The sequence below is a fragment of the Bidens hawaiensis genome, unplaced genomic scaffold (assembly GCF_021521415.1).
Source record: "Bidens hawaiensis isolate Kalapana, Puna unplaced genomic scaffold, B.hawaiensis_p1.1 tig00032441_1, whole genome shotgun sequence".
In the NCBI taxonomy this organism is placed as follows: Eukaryota; Viridiplantae; Streptophyta; class Magnoliopsida; order Asterales; family Asteraceae; genus Bidens; species Bidens hawaiensis.
In genome coordinates, this window is record NW_027495525.1 from 98,916 (window position 1) to 117,876 (window position 18,961).

General features: G+C 34.9%; 1 protein-coding gene across 2 annotated transcripts; it reads right to left on the reverse strand.

The window, feature by feature from the left end:
• Nucleotides 1-229: 229 nt before the first annotated feature.
• On the reverse strand, nucleotides 230-5,278 carry LOC143583506 (transcription factor TGA1-like). 2 transcript variants are annotated; one of them, XM_077065797.1, is made up of 9 exons: nucleotides 5,033-5,278; nucleotides 4,392-4,551; nucleotides 4,234-4,308; nucleotides 4,041-4,100; nucleotides 3,248-3,325; nucleotides 3,109-3,178; nucleotides 2,768-3,039; nucleotides 2,291-2,512; nucleotides 230-884 (listed from the first exon to the last, which is right to left on the reverse strand). In XM_077065797.1, the coding sequence occupies exons 2-9, from the start codon at nucleotides 4,548-4,550 to the stop codon at nucleotides 732-734; spliced, it is 1,089 nt and encodes a 362-aa protein (XP_076921912.1). In that variant the 5' UTR covers nucleotide 4,551; nucleotides 5,033-5,278; the 3' UTR covers nucleotides 230-731. The 2 variants fall into 2 exon arrangements, with proteins under 2 accessions (XP_076921912.1, XP_076921911.1); XM_077065796.1 differs by having other exon boundaries at nucleotides 231-884; nucleotides 2,768-3,051.
• Between the last annotated feature and the right edge of the window lie 13,683 nt (nucleotides 5,279-18,961).

Here is an 18,961-nt window from a genome sequence, read left to right on the forward strand (position 1 = left end):
GAAAATGACACCTTCTGTGATATCACTTAAATAAGAAGATGATTTAAATGTACTTTGCCTATGTTCAAAGCATGATTGTTAAGATAGTCAAATCACAATTGCCCCTTAACCATCTCCTAGAGACTCTTAATTAAACATTATTTATTCTCTCAGCTTATTTGGATAAACATTTCAAATCAGATTTGATTATTATGACTGAAGACATAATGGCAGCTAGAGAACACATGCAACCTATATAAATGATTACCATATTCGATGATTAATAGGTGGAGAATTTAACACAGATACGAGGATATTATAGAGGTTCAAGGGTTGTCGTCGAAGATCATAGTCCATAAGTTTCAAAAGTAGTTATTCTTTCATGTTTATTATCTATATACATGTTGAAGACTATAAGTCAAGTTGACTCGGATCGTATTGTTAGTTGGAACAAAACTCCATCTTTTTAATAACTTCAAACAAACTGATATCCTACTTTGTACAATGTATAAACCATACCACAAGCAACTGTCTTAAATCAACAATCCCCATGTCTTGAATACTCACCAAAAAACATCTCCAAGAGAATATAAACTATACAAACACAAACACGCATACTCTTGACATGATGATGATGCTGGTATATATAACTTCTCAATTGTGGAAGGCTATTAAATAACTGCCAAAATACTAATTATAGACCCATTTCGTTATACACAAGCATGGTGGGTGGGTAGGTTCAAGAAGCATAATTAGGCGGGTTCACAAAGTCGCATAGCCCAAGCTGAACTCAGCTCACGAAGGCGATGAAAATACTCACCTAAAGATATTAACCCCTGAGCCGCTTGACGGGTGGTTAGATATCTTAGGGTCTGTTGAAGCGTTTCATGACGGACAAAATCCGCCTGCTCACAACAACTCAAGGATCACAATTTGTTTTAGGGCAAATACATAAAAAAAAACCAACATACTTTACTTTATGTGTTTTCTCATAAAAGCCTTTACCATTTTTTGTACATAAAAGCCAACATACTTTCTTTCTTTCATTTTCTCATAGAAGTCACTTAACGTTTTTTACACATTAAAGTCCCTCCACATTTGAAATTTGAACAAAATTGTGAATTTTTTAAATACCATGTGAAGAAAAAATGAGATGAACCAATGTTTAAAATTGGACACGACAAGGCAAAGTCCGTTCAATGTTCGTGTTTTCTTTTCCACTAGTTGATAATAATAAATAATATTTCAAAAACAATATAATAAAGGGACATGATTGTGGATTACGTAACTCAAAATAAAATAAAAAACTAATAGAATATAAAATGGTCTGTATAAATTTTAAATATGTAAAAAGTTATAAAGAAATGATTTTCTATCGCTATTATAATGTAAGATAATGTTTTCATGATTTCATCCAATCGTAATTAAGAGAATTTTTTTTTCAAATTCAATATGTTAAGGGACTTTTATGATAAAAAATAGAAGGTTTTATGTGTTAAAATTGTTAAAGCGACTTCTACAAGAAATAACAAAAAAGTATATAGGTTTTTTATGTGAAAATGATTGTTATCCCATTCTCTATCTCTATCTATATACTTCAACAGAAAAACACATTTTTCTCTAAAATTTATTTATTTTTTAGAAACCTCTCACATCCCATTAACTTTAATAATATTTCTCTTTTTCGTACACTCACAATAATTTATAGAGATTTGACTCGTCTCTATATATAGAGAAGTTTAAGAGCATTCCCAATGGGTTCTCTATCTTCATCTTTAGAATTTAACTAAAAAACATAATTTCTTTATTTATACATCATTTTCTAATAACCTCCCCCGACCCATTCTTTACCATCTCTATATTCTTTTTTCTCTTTCTTTCATATATAATCTTAACTCCTAACTATTTTGTCTTATTATCATTTTCAATATAAATTGATCTGTAATATATATTTATAAAAGGGTAGTTGGAAATGGAGTATTGTTTGGAGGCTTCCTATATCATTTCACCAAAATTTAGAGAAAAGAATGGGTTGGAGTGATTATTTGGATGTTTTTTCTAAATTTTAGAAATGAAAATGGGTATGGAGAACCCATTGGGAATGCTCTAACTTCTCTAAACCATCTCTCTATTTTAGAGAATGGGATGTGAGGGTACATTGGGTGCTTTTGTTGACTTTTCTATATAATTTAGAGATAAACTCATTTTAGAGAAATGGACTTTGATGAGTAAAAAGTCAAAAACATTAAGTATGTTGGTTTTGTTTATGGTATTTACGCTTGTTTTAATAGTATAATAAAATAAATCTTACCTGAATAACAAGCCTTACTAGCTCTTCTAATTTATCCATTGCATTATTCATCTCATAGCTACCTCCACTCAAAGCTTGGCCACAAGCCACGGCCTCAGCTAGAGTTTGTTGAAGTTTTTCCATTCCTTGTGAGAGAGAATCTTCGGCTTGCTGACACGCTTGAATCAAGTTATACAAATCATGTGATTGTTGGTCCAGCAAGTCAAGCTGTGGTACAATAACCTACACACGATGATGATAATAATAATAATATAATAAAATAATAATAACAATAATAATAAACTAACAATAATATTATCATTATTATCTAATAGATAAGCACCCATGATAGATATGCAACCAACTGTGACTCAACAGATTGTTGCTCAATGAAAGTGGGAAATAACTTTAATGATTGGGTGGAAGAAGCCCCAACCAAAAGAAAAAAAATAATATTAAATGAACAGATAATAAAACAAAGTCAAATTGTTTCATTACCTTAAGAAGGTCAGAAGGTCTAAAGCCACCAATCCACAAGAAAAGGCGTTCGGTTGGTGTTTTCCAAACGCCTGATATGAGATAGCACACATCAGCCTTTGCAGCAGTTGCTTTAATGCTGAAAAGATTTGCATAGTGGTTTAATGTGTCCTTTATAAGTATATCAAGCTCGGGATCGGGTAAAGAAGAATGCAATGCTGACTTTAAAGATTTAGTTTTTTGGTTTTGTGTTTCAACCCATTGCTCGTACTCTATCTCAAATGCACCAATTCCTGCAGGTGTCACTGAGAGGCCTTTAAAAAAACAGTTATTTCAGTAAAGAGCATATTAAGAATATATACCTGGGTTTGCATTTGCAGCTCCATGGAACCCCAGTTGACTAGCATTGACTCCACCACTCATTAAAGCACACTGCAGAAATCAAGAAAATTAAGCTATGGAATTCAATATTGCAAGGAGGGCGAGTCAATGTTGACTTACTTGTGCCTTAGTTTGTTCTAGTTCTTGTTCAAGATGAAGCAGTTTCAAGCGACTAGCTTCCAATTGCTGAACGTAGGCCTATGAAACAAGAATTAGGATTCACAGTTAGGGTTTATATAATCAAACATGTTCTAGTGTATTACAAGATTCATTTAGTTTGACACATAGTTATCAAATGCGATAAGCGCTCGAAAGCGTTGAGGCTGGGTCTAGCGCCTAGGCGATAAGCGCAAAAAAGCGCCCGATTTTGAAAAAAAAAAGCGCACATTAAAAAAACAAAAATTTTAACTTAAATAGAACATCTTATGAAGAACACATACATTCGCAGTCCTTGACATTAGGTTTTTAAAGAAAGAAATCCGGATTTAGGTTTTTTAAGAACAAAACTAACCTATAACTAACCTATAAATTCTTAGTTTATTGATGATTTTGTGTGCTATAATATTGATTGTGGAACCCCTTAAATAGTGGAGTGTTAGGGACTCCTAGAGAATAGGAACAAATTATTAAAGGGAATTTAATACGCATGGGTAGGTTTGGGAAAATAAGACTGCTCCTTAAATATCTGTTGCATGCTAATCGCAATTCATGCGCCTGGCGCTTTAAATGCACTTAAGCGCAAAAAGCGCACGCTTTTAATAACTATGGTTTGACAACGGAATTAGATGTTTTAAGAAACTAAGCTTTTAGTGGTGTCATAAGAAATGCTAAATTATGAAACTTTATGCACAATTTTGTAAAAAATGAAAGCAGTTTCGATAATGCTAAATTGAAAAGGCATCATCTACCTTACCTTTTTCCTCAACCGACTTTTTCTAGCTGCTTCACGGTTTTGTGCCAGGCGTCTCAGAACCTGAACATCAAACTTCACTTAATGAGAGGTAACTAAAATAGAATGGCATGAAACAGGATCAATATGCATTGTTGTCAACACAGTTTCCAATTCATCAGCAACTAGTCCACAATGAAGATGCAGTATCTCGTACCTTATCAGCTGGTTTACTAGCTTCTTGATCACACTGATTCAACGGTCCATTTGTTGTATGTGAAGCAGACTCCGACTAATAAAACATAATTACGCACATCACTTTTAGGAAAAACAATACTATCGTTAAAAGCATAAGAGAAAGACGAAAATGCATACCAGCTGGTTGTCTATCTTTGCATCCATCTGTATAATCATAGTTGAAGCTGCATCTTGATAAATGTTACCTTTGTAATCTCCCCACATGGTAAACTGGTGCATCGGCTCGTACACATCCATCCTCTTGGCGTTGAAATACTGAGTCGATGAAGAATTCATCCTGCTTAGTCAGTCGAATGAATATAATATGCATCCACACCATATAAAGTTAATCACAACTAAGTAGCTACAGACCTCAAACCAAAATCAACCACACAACTATCTGACCACTTTCATAAAGTCAAACCAAGTTGCAGCATAGTAAAAATCACCAACAAAAATAGCAACAACTTTATCATGAAAGTAACATTCAAGGCAACATAATCAAAAGCCATACATACATACATAAAGTTCTGTAATTTATTCAATCAATTACAAAAAATAATAATAATAATAATAATAATAATAATAATAATAATCTTCATATACTATCATAATATACTAATCTTCAACTACAGTCAACGTTTCAGCAGCTAATAAATCAAACCCATAATCAAATCATCAAGAAACATAATAATAATCAAACAAACAAAAATGAGCTGAAACATCAAACTAGAACGAATTCGAATGCTGAAAACAGGGTTTGAAAGATTTGAACGAACCTGAACTGATTACATGAAGAGCTTTCGACTGTGAGTTTAATCAATCAATTAGATTAGATAGATGATAATCTATTGAACAAACCCTGGCTAGCTTCTGGTAATCGATTGGTGAAGAAGAATCGAATTCGAAGACTACAGGTTCTAGTTTAAAATAAATTCAAATTGCATATAGATAGAAAGATAGATATATTCTATGTAATAGTAATATATATGTATTATTATAATAATATTAATATTACAGAGCATATAATAAAATGGGTGCGTATGACTATAGCATGAATGTATTTTATTGTCAATCCGTCCCTTCGAATGTATGAAAATGGTGCCACATGATGTCATCATATAAAATTGTTTTCTTTCAAATTATTATATGTGATTTGGACTAAAATATTGCAATTACTTTTAATAAATTATATTCATTTTGGGTTTGGTTTTTTAAAAGACATTTAATTAAAGTTGACATTAGCTAAGATATGGAACAAAAAATAAACGTTATGTGTCAATCTAGTCTCATTTATGAAAATCCTTCGCTCTTAATTCAGAATCTCCACCATCATTTTTATCGGGGGCAATTTCATATAATAGTAACCAAGTTTTAAAAATGTTTCGACTAAGTCACTCAACTTTCGTATTTTATTAAATTAAATGTTTTAACATGTTTTTTTAATATTTTTTTTGTTCATATAGGAAATCTTTTAATAGCTTATTTGATGTTGACGTTGAGTGGCGACGCGAATTTTATCTTTTATTTTTGAATTTTAATATAATTAACGTTTTCTCATATATTGCAAATTCGGACCCCTACATCTTATCCTCCATTTCTTTCTAGACGCACAAAAAAATCGGTGAGCCTCTATTTGAAGATTTAGTGACCCGATTTGGAAAAAATATGCATGAGTGACCTAATTGTAACACTTTTGAAACTTGGTTACTATTCTATGAGATATTCCCTTCTCTTCCTCACGATTTTATTACCATAACCCTACCTATTGGGATTTGTTTGGAGAATACTAAATTTTAAACATGGCTGACAACTGAGTACATATTTAAGACACGATAATACCTGATAATTAAAACAGTGTAGTATGTGATTTTTTCGTTTTCTTAAATAATTGAAATTAGTGAGCTAGACTCTATCATTTTCCCTTATTAGTACATGAAACTTAAAATTGTCTAATAGCCATGACATATAAAGTAGTTAAACGAGTTGTATCCATATTTGATACTTGTGCTAAGCACGCCGTTTATAACTAGTTAAACCTATTAAGATACAAATTGCCAGCCCTAGTTTTAAACACTTATAGAAGTCTTAGTATGGATGTATTTACGTATAACATAAGAAACCAACAAATAAAAGAAACAAATAAACTAACAAAGTATGGATTCCATTAATACTGTTTGGTAGGTTCTTAATGATTATATTAAAAGGTTACATCTTAATTGGTCAGGACTAAAATGCCTAGTTCATTAAAAAGACATATTTTAATCATTCATGAAACCTTTTAATAGGTAAGTTTTAAAAACACGTTACATAAAACATATACATAATAATACGTATGGATTCCATTTTGTATATATATTTTAATTGTGTATATATGTATTTAGAAAAAGGGTATTCGATTTTAATAATCCCAACTTTGACCCATTGGTCAATGATAAGCCCAACTTAAAAAATAATTTTTGATGGTCCCAACTTTCAACCTGTTTTCCTCCATCGAGTTTTTTTTTTCTAGCAGAGTCTAACCTTGTTAATTTTTTATGACGTGAACGATGACATGGATGATTTTGGGCCCACCACCATTGGCCATCTCATCTTTGGTTTTCTTCTCAAACAAAAAGTTCGACAGAACAACGAGGAACACCGCCTTTGATCACTATTAACAACAACTGTACCTAAATTTGCCTTAAACCACCACCATTGCCGCATTCTACAACTCACATTCATTAGTTGCTACCGCAAACAACCATCATCACCAAAACCTTAAATCTAGCTCGAAACCCCATGTCGCCAGAAAATCATAGAAAAAGGATTTAGTGGGAGCGAGTGTTTGTTCGAAAATCCAAAATATGATAGGGGTTTGTTCAGGTTGGTTCACTTCCGCCATTGCTTCCGGCGAGCAAGAAAAACCATGGTATCACCAAATGGAGCATACCATTCTTCATCTCCACTTTCAACGATAGCTGATCCATAGTTTGGTGTTCTAATTTGAAAACATGGATGATGGTGTTGGGTGATGTTCGGTGGTGGTGATGGTGGTAGCAGGTATGGTTGCAGGTGGGTAGTTAAGGTGGTGGTGGCGGGTTAGTGGTGTGCCTCGTTTTTCCAGCGAACTTTTCGTATGAGAAGACAACCGGAGACAAGATGATCAATGGTGGTGGGCCCAATATCATCTATGTCACCGTCCACATCATCGAATTCTAACGAGGTTAGGCTACATTAGAAAAATAAATCTCAATTGAGGAAAATATGTTGAAAGTTATGACCATCAAAAATTATTTTTTAAGTAGGACTTAGCGCCGACCATTGGATCAAAGTTTGGATTACTAAAATCCAATAATCCTAAAGACAATGCGATATCTCATAGATAATACTTTTCATATTTAGGTGATGTTTGTTTTTGAAGATAAAAAATGTTTGTAATCTGATTTCATATCTGCAACTGAAGATGTGGTTTGAAGGTCTACAATATGAAAAATATAATACTACTTGTTTTGTAAACTGGATATCGTCTGCATAAGCTGAAAATTAGTTACCTATCATACATATCACAGTAGATAAAGTCATTTAACGCCTGTAGACTGCTAAAATAAATTGGTGGTGGTGTACGAACTGTGGAAGTGGATGGTGGTGGAAGACTGGTGGTAGACGATTATGGTAGGCAGTGAACGGTGGTGGTGGACGGTGGGTGGTGGTGATGGACGGTTGTGGTGAGTGGTGGAAAGTGGTGGTGGTAGTGGACGTGGTGGTGGCCGATGGTGGGTGGTGGTGTTGATGGGCAGTGGTGTTGGGTGGTGGTGACGGACGGTGGTTGTGGTGGACGGTGGTGGCGGAAGGTGGGTGATGGTGGTGGTGGGTGGTAGATGGTGGTAGTGGTACTAGACGGTGTTTGTGGGCGATGGTGGGTGGTGGTGATGGTGGGTGGTTAACGGTGGTGGTGGCGGACGACGGGTGGTGGTGGGTGGTGGCACATAGTGGATGGTGGAGGTGTTGGACATTGGGTGTTGGTAGGATGTTAAGAAGTTTGAAGAAGATGGATATTCGCTTATTTTTATGACCATAAAAACAGTTTTCAAATCTTTTTTCAAACAAATTGTCTTCTGAGGCTTATGTATGCACGCCCTGCAGACATAAGCCCATTACAGATCTTTTAAGTAAAAACAAACGAAACCTTAGTAGACCCAATTTATTATGTTATTTGGATATATGTAATGGTTTTACTAAAAAGTGAAAACGGCTCGTCATATCGTTGCCACATGGATACTACTTGAAAAACGTCACGAACCACTAGAGTGTGTAATGGTTTAAAATAAATTTAATAGGGAAAAACAAAGAATTAAAAATTAAGTGGATGAAGTGTATGGATTTCATTGGTCAAGAAAACTAAATAAACAATTAGGGGTGTCAATTGTGTCGGGCTGGTGGGTTAACAAGTTACGGTTGGCGGGTTGAAATTTGCAACCTGAACCAAACCCAAAGTATCATTCGTTTCAAAAACTTCAACCCTAACACGCACACACATAAATATGGGTTGACCCAAACACGATCTATATGACCCATTTTTTCAAATAAAATAATAAAAATAAATTGATATAATTTAGAGTCGGTAGAATAAATGAGTAATATTAATATTTTTTTTAAATTTATTATACGTCTTGAAACTGAATTAGATAGTACAGTTGTATCTTAATAAAAATGAAAACGAAAGAAAAAAACACAAATAAAAATATAATTATAAAAGTTTTTTAATAGTTAAATGGGTTAACATGTCAACCCGCTTTTATACGGGTCAACCCTAACCAAACCTTAGTCGAATCGAACACCAGACCCGTTTTTAAAATGGGTTGTATCGTGTTCGGGACATGTAAACAATTTCTGCCCCTATAAACAATCATCCCCTCCCAAAGCTCATTTCTTGTCGAACTCATGCACCCGAAAACACAATCTGTAAGGGTGGTGGCAATGATCCCAATGTAATATTAGACGAATTTGATTTGTTTTTGTTACTCGAACCGTTTGTAATTGGATCCGCATTTATTAATAAAATCTCACATCTATTGAGTATTTAATTGTATTATATATTTGTTTTATATTTATTAATGTTTGCATTCCAACCGCAAAGTTTAAATCCCGTTAAATCAAGTTTTATGCTTGAAATGCGTCCAATCTAAAGTCCATGGGCTAGATTGCAAATTTCCAAACCCCCCCTCTCCCCGAGACATGACATGCCACGCGTAGGAAAGGCTTCTCTCCCACGAGTCACATGGCGTGTGCTGTTGATTAGCCGAAGACCAGTGCCCCGCGCCAAGCGAAGCACAAGGTCTGGCATGTCGCGTGTGGAATTGGGTGTGTCTGTGCTCTTCTTGGTAGGTCAACCGCCTTGCCATGCTCCTCTTCAATTTCTCGCCTTTTGACTCTTTTTTTCATGTATTAATTAACATAGACCTTTATCTAGTTGATAATTATCATATAGAGTCAACAATTTAGTCAAAACCCATTAAATTGGTGTTTAATATTGCTATAGACTAGCATTATGACTAGTTCTTGCAATTACTCACTCTAGCATTGTTATTAACGATTTTCACTCTATATAAAGCTTCTCAAACTTCTGTAAATTGTTTACCACAACTCCGTCAACTCTTAATTGTGTTCTTGCTCTCCAATTGGTGTTAAAGTCCAAGTTTGACCAAGAAAATTAACCGATCAAGCTCTTCTTTCTCCTTTGATATTCCATCCTAGGCTAATTATTGTCTTGTTTATGTAAAATCTTATATGTGATCATCATCGTGTCGTCATGCTAAATTTACAATCGTGGTCATGTTTCACTACCACTCGTTGGTACGTTTAATGTTCAGTTTATGTCTTTTTTCCTTTAACTTTTAGTAATCCATCGAAACCAAATTTGATTCTAATCCATTTTGACATACTTTACATGTCATAAGTATATGGAGTACAAACCCAACTCAATCCTAGGTTTGTGTTTGATGAATATGAATCGCTCGCTTAAGCACACGTCTTCTAAATAAAGGTTCAGTTCTTTCCGAACCAAACTCATTAAAAATTAACTAAACATTATCATAACTTAATACTCATTTTAATACTAAAATAAAACAACTCAAAACTTTATTTTTATGAAAACTTGAATTATAAACTAAAGTATTTATTTTTTTACATTTATAAACCGAATAGTCAAACGTCTAACTTGTCGTTTCTTCCTTTATTTCTCAAACATTATTTTTCGATCCTAGTTATTTTATTTAGGGTCACTCTTTGAGACGAATATCGTTGGTTCATTCATTTAAGGTCGCGCTCGTCTTAATTCCCGAGCTACTTTTCAGGTAATTTTCTCAAACCCTCTTTTAATTCTTTTAAATATTTTGGGGTAATATGTATATCATAGAAAAACACTTATAGGTTGTCTGTAGCATCTTAATGGTCATTATGAGGCTATGGTTCATAACCTCTTAATGATTAAGATGTAGCCTCTTAACTATTTAGACTTAAAGTTATCTTTCAACCATTAAGAGGCTATGAATCATTAAGAGGTAGCCTGTTAATGACCATTAACAGTATCCAAATAGCCCATTAGTATTTTTTTCCTCACCCCTCAAACTATAATCCACATCATGGACTTGTGTGTTTATACTTGCTTGTATGAATTAAACCTCATCGATCGATTATTGTTTATTATTTATTGTTTCCTCATGACCGCAGTAGCCTCAATAAGTATGATCATACGCTCCCCTTACTATTTGGACTTTATGTCAAACAAAAAAGGTTCTCGTTGATATTTTTACATATTTCATTATTTTTTTGTTAAATATGTAGGTTTATGTAATTGTATAATTTTGCTTCATATAATATATTATAATAGCTTGTGGGAAATTCACCAACTATTTTAGTTTACCTTTATTTTATATATAGATGTTACAGTTATGAACGTTTGATAAAATTATCAAGACCAAAGACATTAGATTGGCCTTAGGTTTCTTTAATAAAAAGATGTAATAGTTTGTTTTGTTAAGTTATGTCTATTCTGAACTTGCGTACTTGAAATTTAATATGATAATGATAATATTTGTCACTTTATTAGTTGTCACATGTGCTTTGAGCGATTTATACGTTGCGCCTGGAAATAAATTCCGCCGCCGGTCAGGGTACGACGCCCTAAACCATCACACATCCCAAACCACTTTTTATCACTCTTTTACACGCTCTCTATTTCATGTTTGTGCCATATTATTCCATCTCACAATCATCTCAATCCATCCCAAACTCTTGCAACCATCCCAGTCTATCTTTCAACCATTTTATCTTTTTTTCTTTAATTAAATTAACTAAATTATTTTCATATTATAAACATAAAATATAAAAATACAATAAAACCAATTACTTTTTTAAATTGATAAATTAATAAGTTGTTTTTAAAATAAAACTAAGAAAAACAAATAAATTTGATTTAGTTTTTTTAAAAAGAATTTACTCACTGTTCCAAATTATTTTTTAAAGATATAATATACATAAACAAAAAATAATTAGATAACAATTAGATTAATAGTGTACAATACTTGATGGGGTGAATAGTTTTTCATCTCTTTTAATCCGATTTTAACTAGATACTGACTTTGTTAAACTATTTTCACAACATATACCAATAAACAAAAATAAGTAAACATTTAAGAGTCAGAGATGACACAATCGAATTTGTAGAGGTTCAAGTGAACGTTAACTAGTTCCCTCTACGTCTTCTCCCCGATCCTCGATCGAGACTTTTCGTCACTTGCCGTCTCCCTAATAAGGTAGGGATCACCAATACAAAAGTCTCACTCTTCAAAGGAAGTGATCACATTGTTCACCAAACACACCAAGTACTCAGCTTTACAATTTTTTCTAATCTCACCGTGTCAAGATAGTGAGTCTTCACATAACAACTAATTAATTCAATATCAAGATAGAGTACCAACCCAATATAAAACCACACTCTGTCAAGATAGTGTATCCCCCTCTCAAATCACCAACTACGAATGATTCATCACTTGTCAAAACACTGGAACAACCTCTAGTGTTGTCCCCTCAAATTACAAGTAAGATGGTTGGATAATAGCTTAGAAAATCTCTTCTTTTTTGTCACACCCCGACCAAAGGCGGCGAAACATGCCGGGGTGCAACGATTGCTCATAAACGCATGACACAATTTAAAGCGACAATATTTAACATACTCCTTTCATTTTACAACATCGAAAATGTCACATAACGATATTCAAAATATAGTCACAACAAAATATAGCAAATCAAATATTGTTCATTTTTGCTAAATATCCTAAAGGTATCATGTCGTTTTCTTCAACTCCACAATCAACCTAGATGCAAACCTGTAACATTTCATAAAATAAAGTTTCTCAACACAAAGGTTGGTGAGCAATTCATAAGTTTGAGCGCACACACACACACACACACATATATAGTAAGAAAAGCCACAAAACTTGTATACGAAACGGTAAATAAACACAATAACTTGGATAAATAGATAAAATCGCTAATAGAATTACGTTAGTGACACCTTGCTATAAGGGGATGCCAAATAGTCTAGGATTTTATAGTTATTGTTAATTGCATTACGTTAACGACACCTTGCTATAAGGGGATGCCAAATAGACTAAGATTTTATAGTTCCACCAACCAAAAGCGATAAACACACAGGCATATAATCATAGAACACCAAATCGAGCAATTATTTAACTAAAGTATACAATAACGTTTGTGGTTTAAGACTCAAGTATAAAGCATATAGTTTAGATAAGTATGAAATGTCACCCCAAAACAAAAGATGGAAAACGGGGTATCAAAGTACTCACATTCAAGTAATAAACTTGAAAGATGATAATTTGGAGATTTGCCGGAACAATGAGTTTAACGAACAAAGCCTAAATAAAAGAAAGTCTTGGATTAAAAGGTTGTCTTGAAGGTTTTTAATAAAATACATGTTGAGAAAAGTAAACAATTAAAGTTCAAGGTTTAAAATGTAACTATTTAAGAATTTATAATAATAACCCTTTAAAAATGTAAGTTTGCTCGAAACCGGCTTAAAGTATCTAACCTTAATATTTACTTAACCTATGTAAAGTAATAAGGTGGGAAAAATGCAAAAATTCAAGTTTCTTTGGAATAAAGATACTAAAACGGGTCTTTAACGAGTGTTCGGGTTGTTGGTTCAAGTCTTGATAATTGGTCAAACCCAAAGTCAACTTTCCAAAATAATGAATGCCATGAGATAACTCAATAAAACTTAATAAGACTTAACCATGTATGTAGTTCTATTGTTTTAGAACTAACAACACACGTTAAGCGAGTGTTCGGTTTTGTCGGTCCAAACTTTGTTATGAGATCAAGTTGGATCCAACATTTCAAAGTACTTAAGAAAATAGTTAAAATCAGTTTGTAAACTATTTTTAAATAAATATACAAGTCTTGATAGCTAAAAACACACTTGTGTGTCTTAAGTGAGTAAAAATCGGATTGGTTCGGTTTCCATCTCACAACAAGTTCATAGATGGTTTCCACATGCCCAAATATTATAGATCTTGTATAATAATGCACAAATAAAAATACTGTAACATCCTACTTTTGGTTATAATAATAAAATAAATTTCGTCTATTTTATAGTGGGTCGTTATCGGTCAAGATAAATAGAATATGAGTTGGGCTAGTGTTGGGTAAATGGATATGGGTTATGGACTTGGGTTATGAAAGAAGGAAGGAAAAGACCATGGGCTTAAGCCCATGATCCATAAATATATAAACCATAATCACCATCTAATTCCTCATTTTACACATAATCCATACACCACCAAAACACACACTTAAGCCTTCTCTCTAGTTCTCTCCCTATCTAAACCAAAACCAAGAAGGAAACCGAGCACCGACCCGAGGTAATGATAGTATGATGTTTTAGCTTAAACCCGTTAGATATTGTCACGAAACGACGAGCCGACACCGTTAAACCATCTAAGTCACGAGATCCGGATGGAATCGGGTATAAACCGAACCTAAGATGAGCTTAGGGATTGCCCTAGCTCAGATCTGGATCAAACGAGACGAAAAACGGTGAAAAATGGTGGAAAACGAGCTAGATCTCGTTTTTGCGGTGAAACAGCGTTTTTCCGGCAGCGGCGCCGGAAAGGCGGCTGGTACGAGGTTAGCATGTCAGAGAATGTTTCTGACATTCTCTGACCTAACCCTAATTCGTCAACGGAGAGTTAACGAATTAGAGGTAATTCGTTAAGTTGATTCGCTGAGGAAAGAATAACGAACTGGCCTTAGTTCGCGTCCAGATTCGTTAAGGAAAAGATAACAAATTAACCCCCAATTCGTTATAGTCATTCGTTAAGGAGATAACGAATTAGAAGGTCCAATTCGTTACCTGGACTAATTCGCTATGTGGATTGGTTCGTTATATGGACTGTTTCGTCAGAGATCCAGTTCGTTAGAGGGATCAATTCGCCATAATGACCAGTTCGTGAAGACAAACCAATTCGATAAGAACCAAGTAACGAACTAGAAGTTTGATAAATGTCAGAACAGTCCCTTGACTTAGAAAATAATGAATTAATTACAAATAAGCCCTTGAACTTTTAGTTAGCGAATTAAATAATAATTTAAAATCCTAATGGAAAATGTGTTACGACAGTTAAGGGAAATAAAATTTTTCCAAGCTGACATGACAGCTCGACTCCAGCCAGGGGCTCTGTCCCTTGGACCCTGCTAGGGGCTGCAACCCCTAGAACCCCGCTGCCAGGGGCGTTGCCTCCGGACCCCCGTTTGTTGTGGGTTATATAAAGATAGAAATGCGATACGAGTAATATAGTTAATTGATACATGTAAATATTATACAGTTAGCCGTGCACAGCTCAAGAAGGGAATAACTATTAACGGTGAACGTAACCGCATTCAGGTGAGTTTCTAGCCTCATTCCTTGTTATGTTTTCGGGGTTGTGTGCATACTCGATGTGATTAGTTAATACACTTATCCTAAGTGATAAGTGTATGCCATATATGTATTATGTGAAATGTATGAATGCTTTCTTGTTGGTACATGAACGATCTTCAGATATTGCATGTACTGCCAGGTAACGGTTGATGTTATATGTATGTCGTATGATGACGAATGAATGATGTATGTATGTGTGAAACTTACGACTATGTATATAGGAAGTATGTTAAGGAGGTATGGAAGAAAGGGTACCGGACCCTAATAATATTCGAGGATGAAGGGTGACCGGACCCTAATAATATCCGAGGATGAAGGGTGACCGGACCCTAATAATATCCGAGGATGGAGGGTACCAGACCCTAATAATATCCGAGGTATGTGGGGCGAATGATCTTTATAACGTAAGGTTAGTTATGTATGTGTATGAAAGATTGATGGGCAGGTTAAGTATGTAATGCGTACCTTCGGGCACATATATGTGTATGTAAAGTAAGCTATGTGATTAACTAGAAACTCACTCAGCGTAGCTGACTTTTAGTATGCACGCAGGCAAATAGGTTGAGGCAGTTCGCATGATTGAAGACACATGGCATGGAATCGAAGATACTGGCATCTCGAAGAAATGTTGTGATGTTTTAAAGACTATGTTTTTTTAAATGACTATGAATGTTTTATAAGACAAGATTTGGAGGTTATGTAAGATATTATGGTTGAAGTTTTATATTCCGCGTAAAGTTTTAATTAACTCAGATTTGTAGAACTGTGTTTATGAGTAAATCCAACTCCAAAGCAGGGCTACCGATAAGGGAGCCTTACAAATACTTAAGTTTTACAACCAAAAAGTTAACACCAAAGTCTTTAAACAAAAGTTCGGTTTGGTTCGGTTTCCGTCTAACAATAAGTTCATAGATGGTTTACACATACCCAAATATCATAGATCTTGTATAATAATGTATGAATGAAAATACTTAAGTTTTACAACTAAAAAGTTAACAAAAAAGTCTTTTAAACAAAAGTTCGGTTTACACTCTAGAGCTATTTACGGTTAAACCGATGCATAGACTCTTAGAACTCATAACCATGGAACTTGTAAATATAACAAATAAACTAAAATGAGCAGAAGTTAAGCAAGATTAATATGTATAAACAAGTTATATATATATATATATATATGTATATATATATCAAAGACACGAAGTCCTCCATGAAGCCTTGCCTTACAAGGTCCGAAACCTCACCGACCGGAATCGAAGAAGTAAATACCAAAGGTAACAAGGGGTATTATATTATATATGTATTGTGCTACCATAAACAAGTATTAATAAGACCATATGAACTAGTTAGAATGAAAGATTAAACTCAGTTTGACTTTTGGAAGTCAAACCTTTAAGAACACTAAAAATAACAACCTTGGATCTTTGATGTTTGAGAGATTTTTTGGAGTATGAGCAGGTGTAAAATGAAGGAGATGGTGGTGTATATATAGGGTAATGTTGGTGGTCAAATATGGGGGTGAAACACAAGAGTTTTCATGCAAAAAGGGTCAAGACACGACACAAGACAACAAAAATCATCCAAAAAACGAGCAGACCACTCTAGGTGCCACGCGAACACCTACCTTGCTCTGGCTGCGCGGCGCAGCGTGCCCAGGGGGTAGGGGTTGGCCCAGCTCGCCTATTGTGGTTCGTTATGCGTCCGAAAGTTCGTTTTTGATGTATTTTGATCGTTTTAAATTCGTTTTTGAATCCGTAAAAGGGGTTTTTCAAATTAAAAAAATGGGAATGATTTGGTAACATAAAAGTACAATATTTTATATATCATGAGTTTCGGTTTACAAAACGGGTTGGTTTACAACATAAAACAATACAAATACGAATAAAATCGAGACCCGAAATTGACAAATGTCACAATATCCCCTACTTTAGGGAATTTCATCCCGAAATTAAGACAAAGATGATGATGCAAACAGATGTGGATACTTCTCTTTCATTGCGTCTTCTCGTTCCTAAGTGAATTCCGTGCCACGCCGTGATTCCCATCGAATTTGACTAACCGAATACGACTATGCTTGGTTTTCTTCTCGTTGCGATCCATGATCTCAACGGGTCGTTCAACCATGATTATCGACTCATCGACATGTACTTCGTCGAGAGGTATATGGAGATTACCCTCGACTAAGCACTTTTTATGATTTGAAACATGAAATGTCGGATGAACACCGGCAAGTTCTTGCGGTAGTTCGATTCGATAAGCTACCTTCCCAACACGTTCAAGAATTTTGAAAGGACCAACGAAACGAGGAGCTAGCTTACCCTTCTTTCCGAAATGGACTACCCCCTTCGAAAAAGATACTTTTAGAATGACAAGATCGTTAACATTAAATTCGATTGGTTTTCTCCGTTTGCCGGCGTAACTCTTTTGACGACTTCTAGCGGCTAGGAGGTTTTTATGGATTTGATCGATCACATCGGTAGCTTCTTGGACCACTTCGGGTCCCGTTATTTGAGCTTCACCGATTTCGTTCCAACTAATCGGAGATCGACATTTACGACCGTAAAGAGCTTGAAAAGGAGCCATATTAATGCTAGAATGGTAGCTATTGTTATAGGAAAACTCGCTGAAAGGAATGTGAGAATCCCAATTCCGACCGAAATCAAGAACACACGCTCGTAGCATATCCTCGAGTGTTTGGATTGTACGTTCAGATTGACCATCCGTTTAAGGATGATAACCGGTGCTAAGATCGAGATGTGTTCCCAAAGATTCTTGAAGTGAATATCCAAAATGAGAGGTAAAACGGGCATCGTGATCGGAGATGATAGACAATGCTAAACCGTGTCGACACACAATTTCCCGAACATGGATTTGAGCAAGCTGCTTGACAGAATACTTCTCGCGGATCAGAATGAAATGAGCAGATATGGTTACTAGATCGATGATCACTCAAATACTATCGTTGCCTTTTTGGGTGTTGGGTAATTTGGTGATAAAGTCTATAGCAAAGTCTTCTCATTTCCAAATAGGAATAGGTGGTTGCTCGAGTAGACCAAAAGGTCTTTGGTGTTCGGCTTTGAATTTTGAGCAAGTAAGACATTTAGATACATGCAACTCTACGTCCTTTTTCATACACGGCCACCAAAAGGTAGCATGAAGATCGAAATACATCTTATCCGCACCGGGATGAACGGAATACCGCGAATTGTGAGCTTCTTCGAGTACAAAGTACGAAGGTCATCGCGATCGGGAACCCACAAGCGATTGACAAAGTACAAAAGACCATCGGGTTTGGTTTAGAGTTGAAGTTCGGCTCCACATGACATTTCGTTGTACATGTTACCTTCTTCAACGGAGGTACGTTGAGCTTGGAAGATACGAATTTGAAGATTGGTTTAAACAACAACGCTTAAAAGCAGAACGGATTTAACATTAACCTTTCAACTTAGGGCGTTAGCGACAACATTCGCTTTACCGGGATGGTAGCGAATCTCGCAATTGTAATCACTAAGTAATTCGGCCCATCGTCGTTGTCTCATGTTGAGATATTTTTGGTCAAAATATATGTTGAAGGCTTTTATGATCGGTAAAGACCACACATTTCGTACCATAAAGGTAATGTCTCCAAATTTTGAGAGTGAAAACGACAACACCAAGTTCGAGATCATGAGTCGTGTAGTTCTTCTCGTTGACCTTTAGTTGAATTGATGCGTAAGCGATGTCTTGA

Coding starts and splice junctions, on each gene's coding strand:
- LOC143583506 (XM_077065796.1), bottom strand. CDS start 4,550: ATGAATTCTTCATCGACTCAGTATTTCAACGCCAAGAGGATGGATGTG. Junction 4,309..4,391: donor CAAAGATAGACAACCAGCTG/GTATGCATTTTC, acceptor ATGTTTTATTAG/TCGGAGTCTGCTTCACATAC. Junction 3,052..3,108: donor AGCTGCAAATGCAAACCCAG/GTATATATTCTT, acceptor AAGGCCTCTCAG/TGACACCTGCAGGAATTGGT.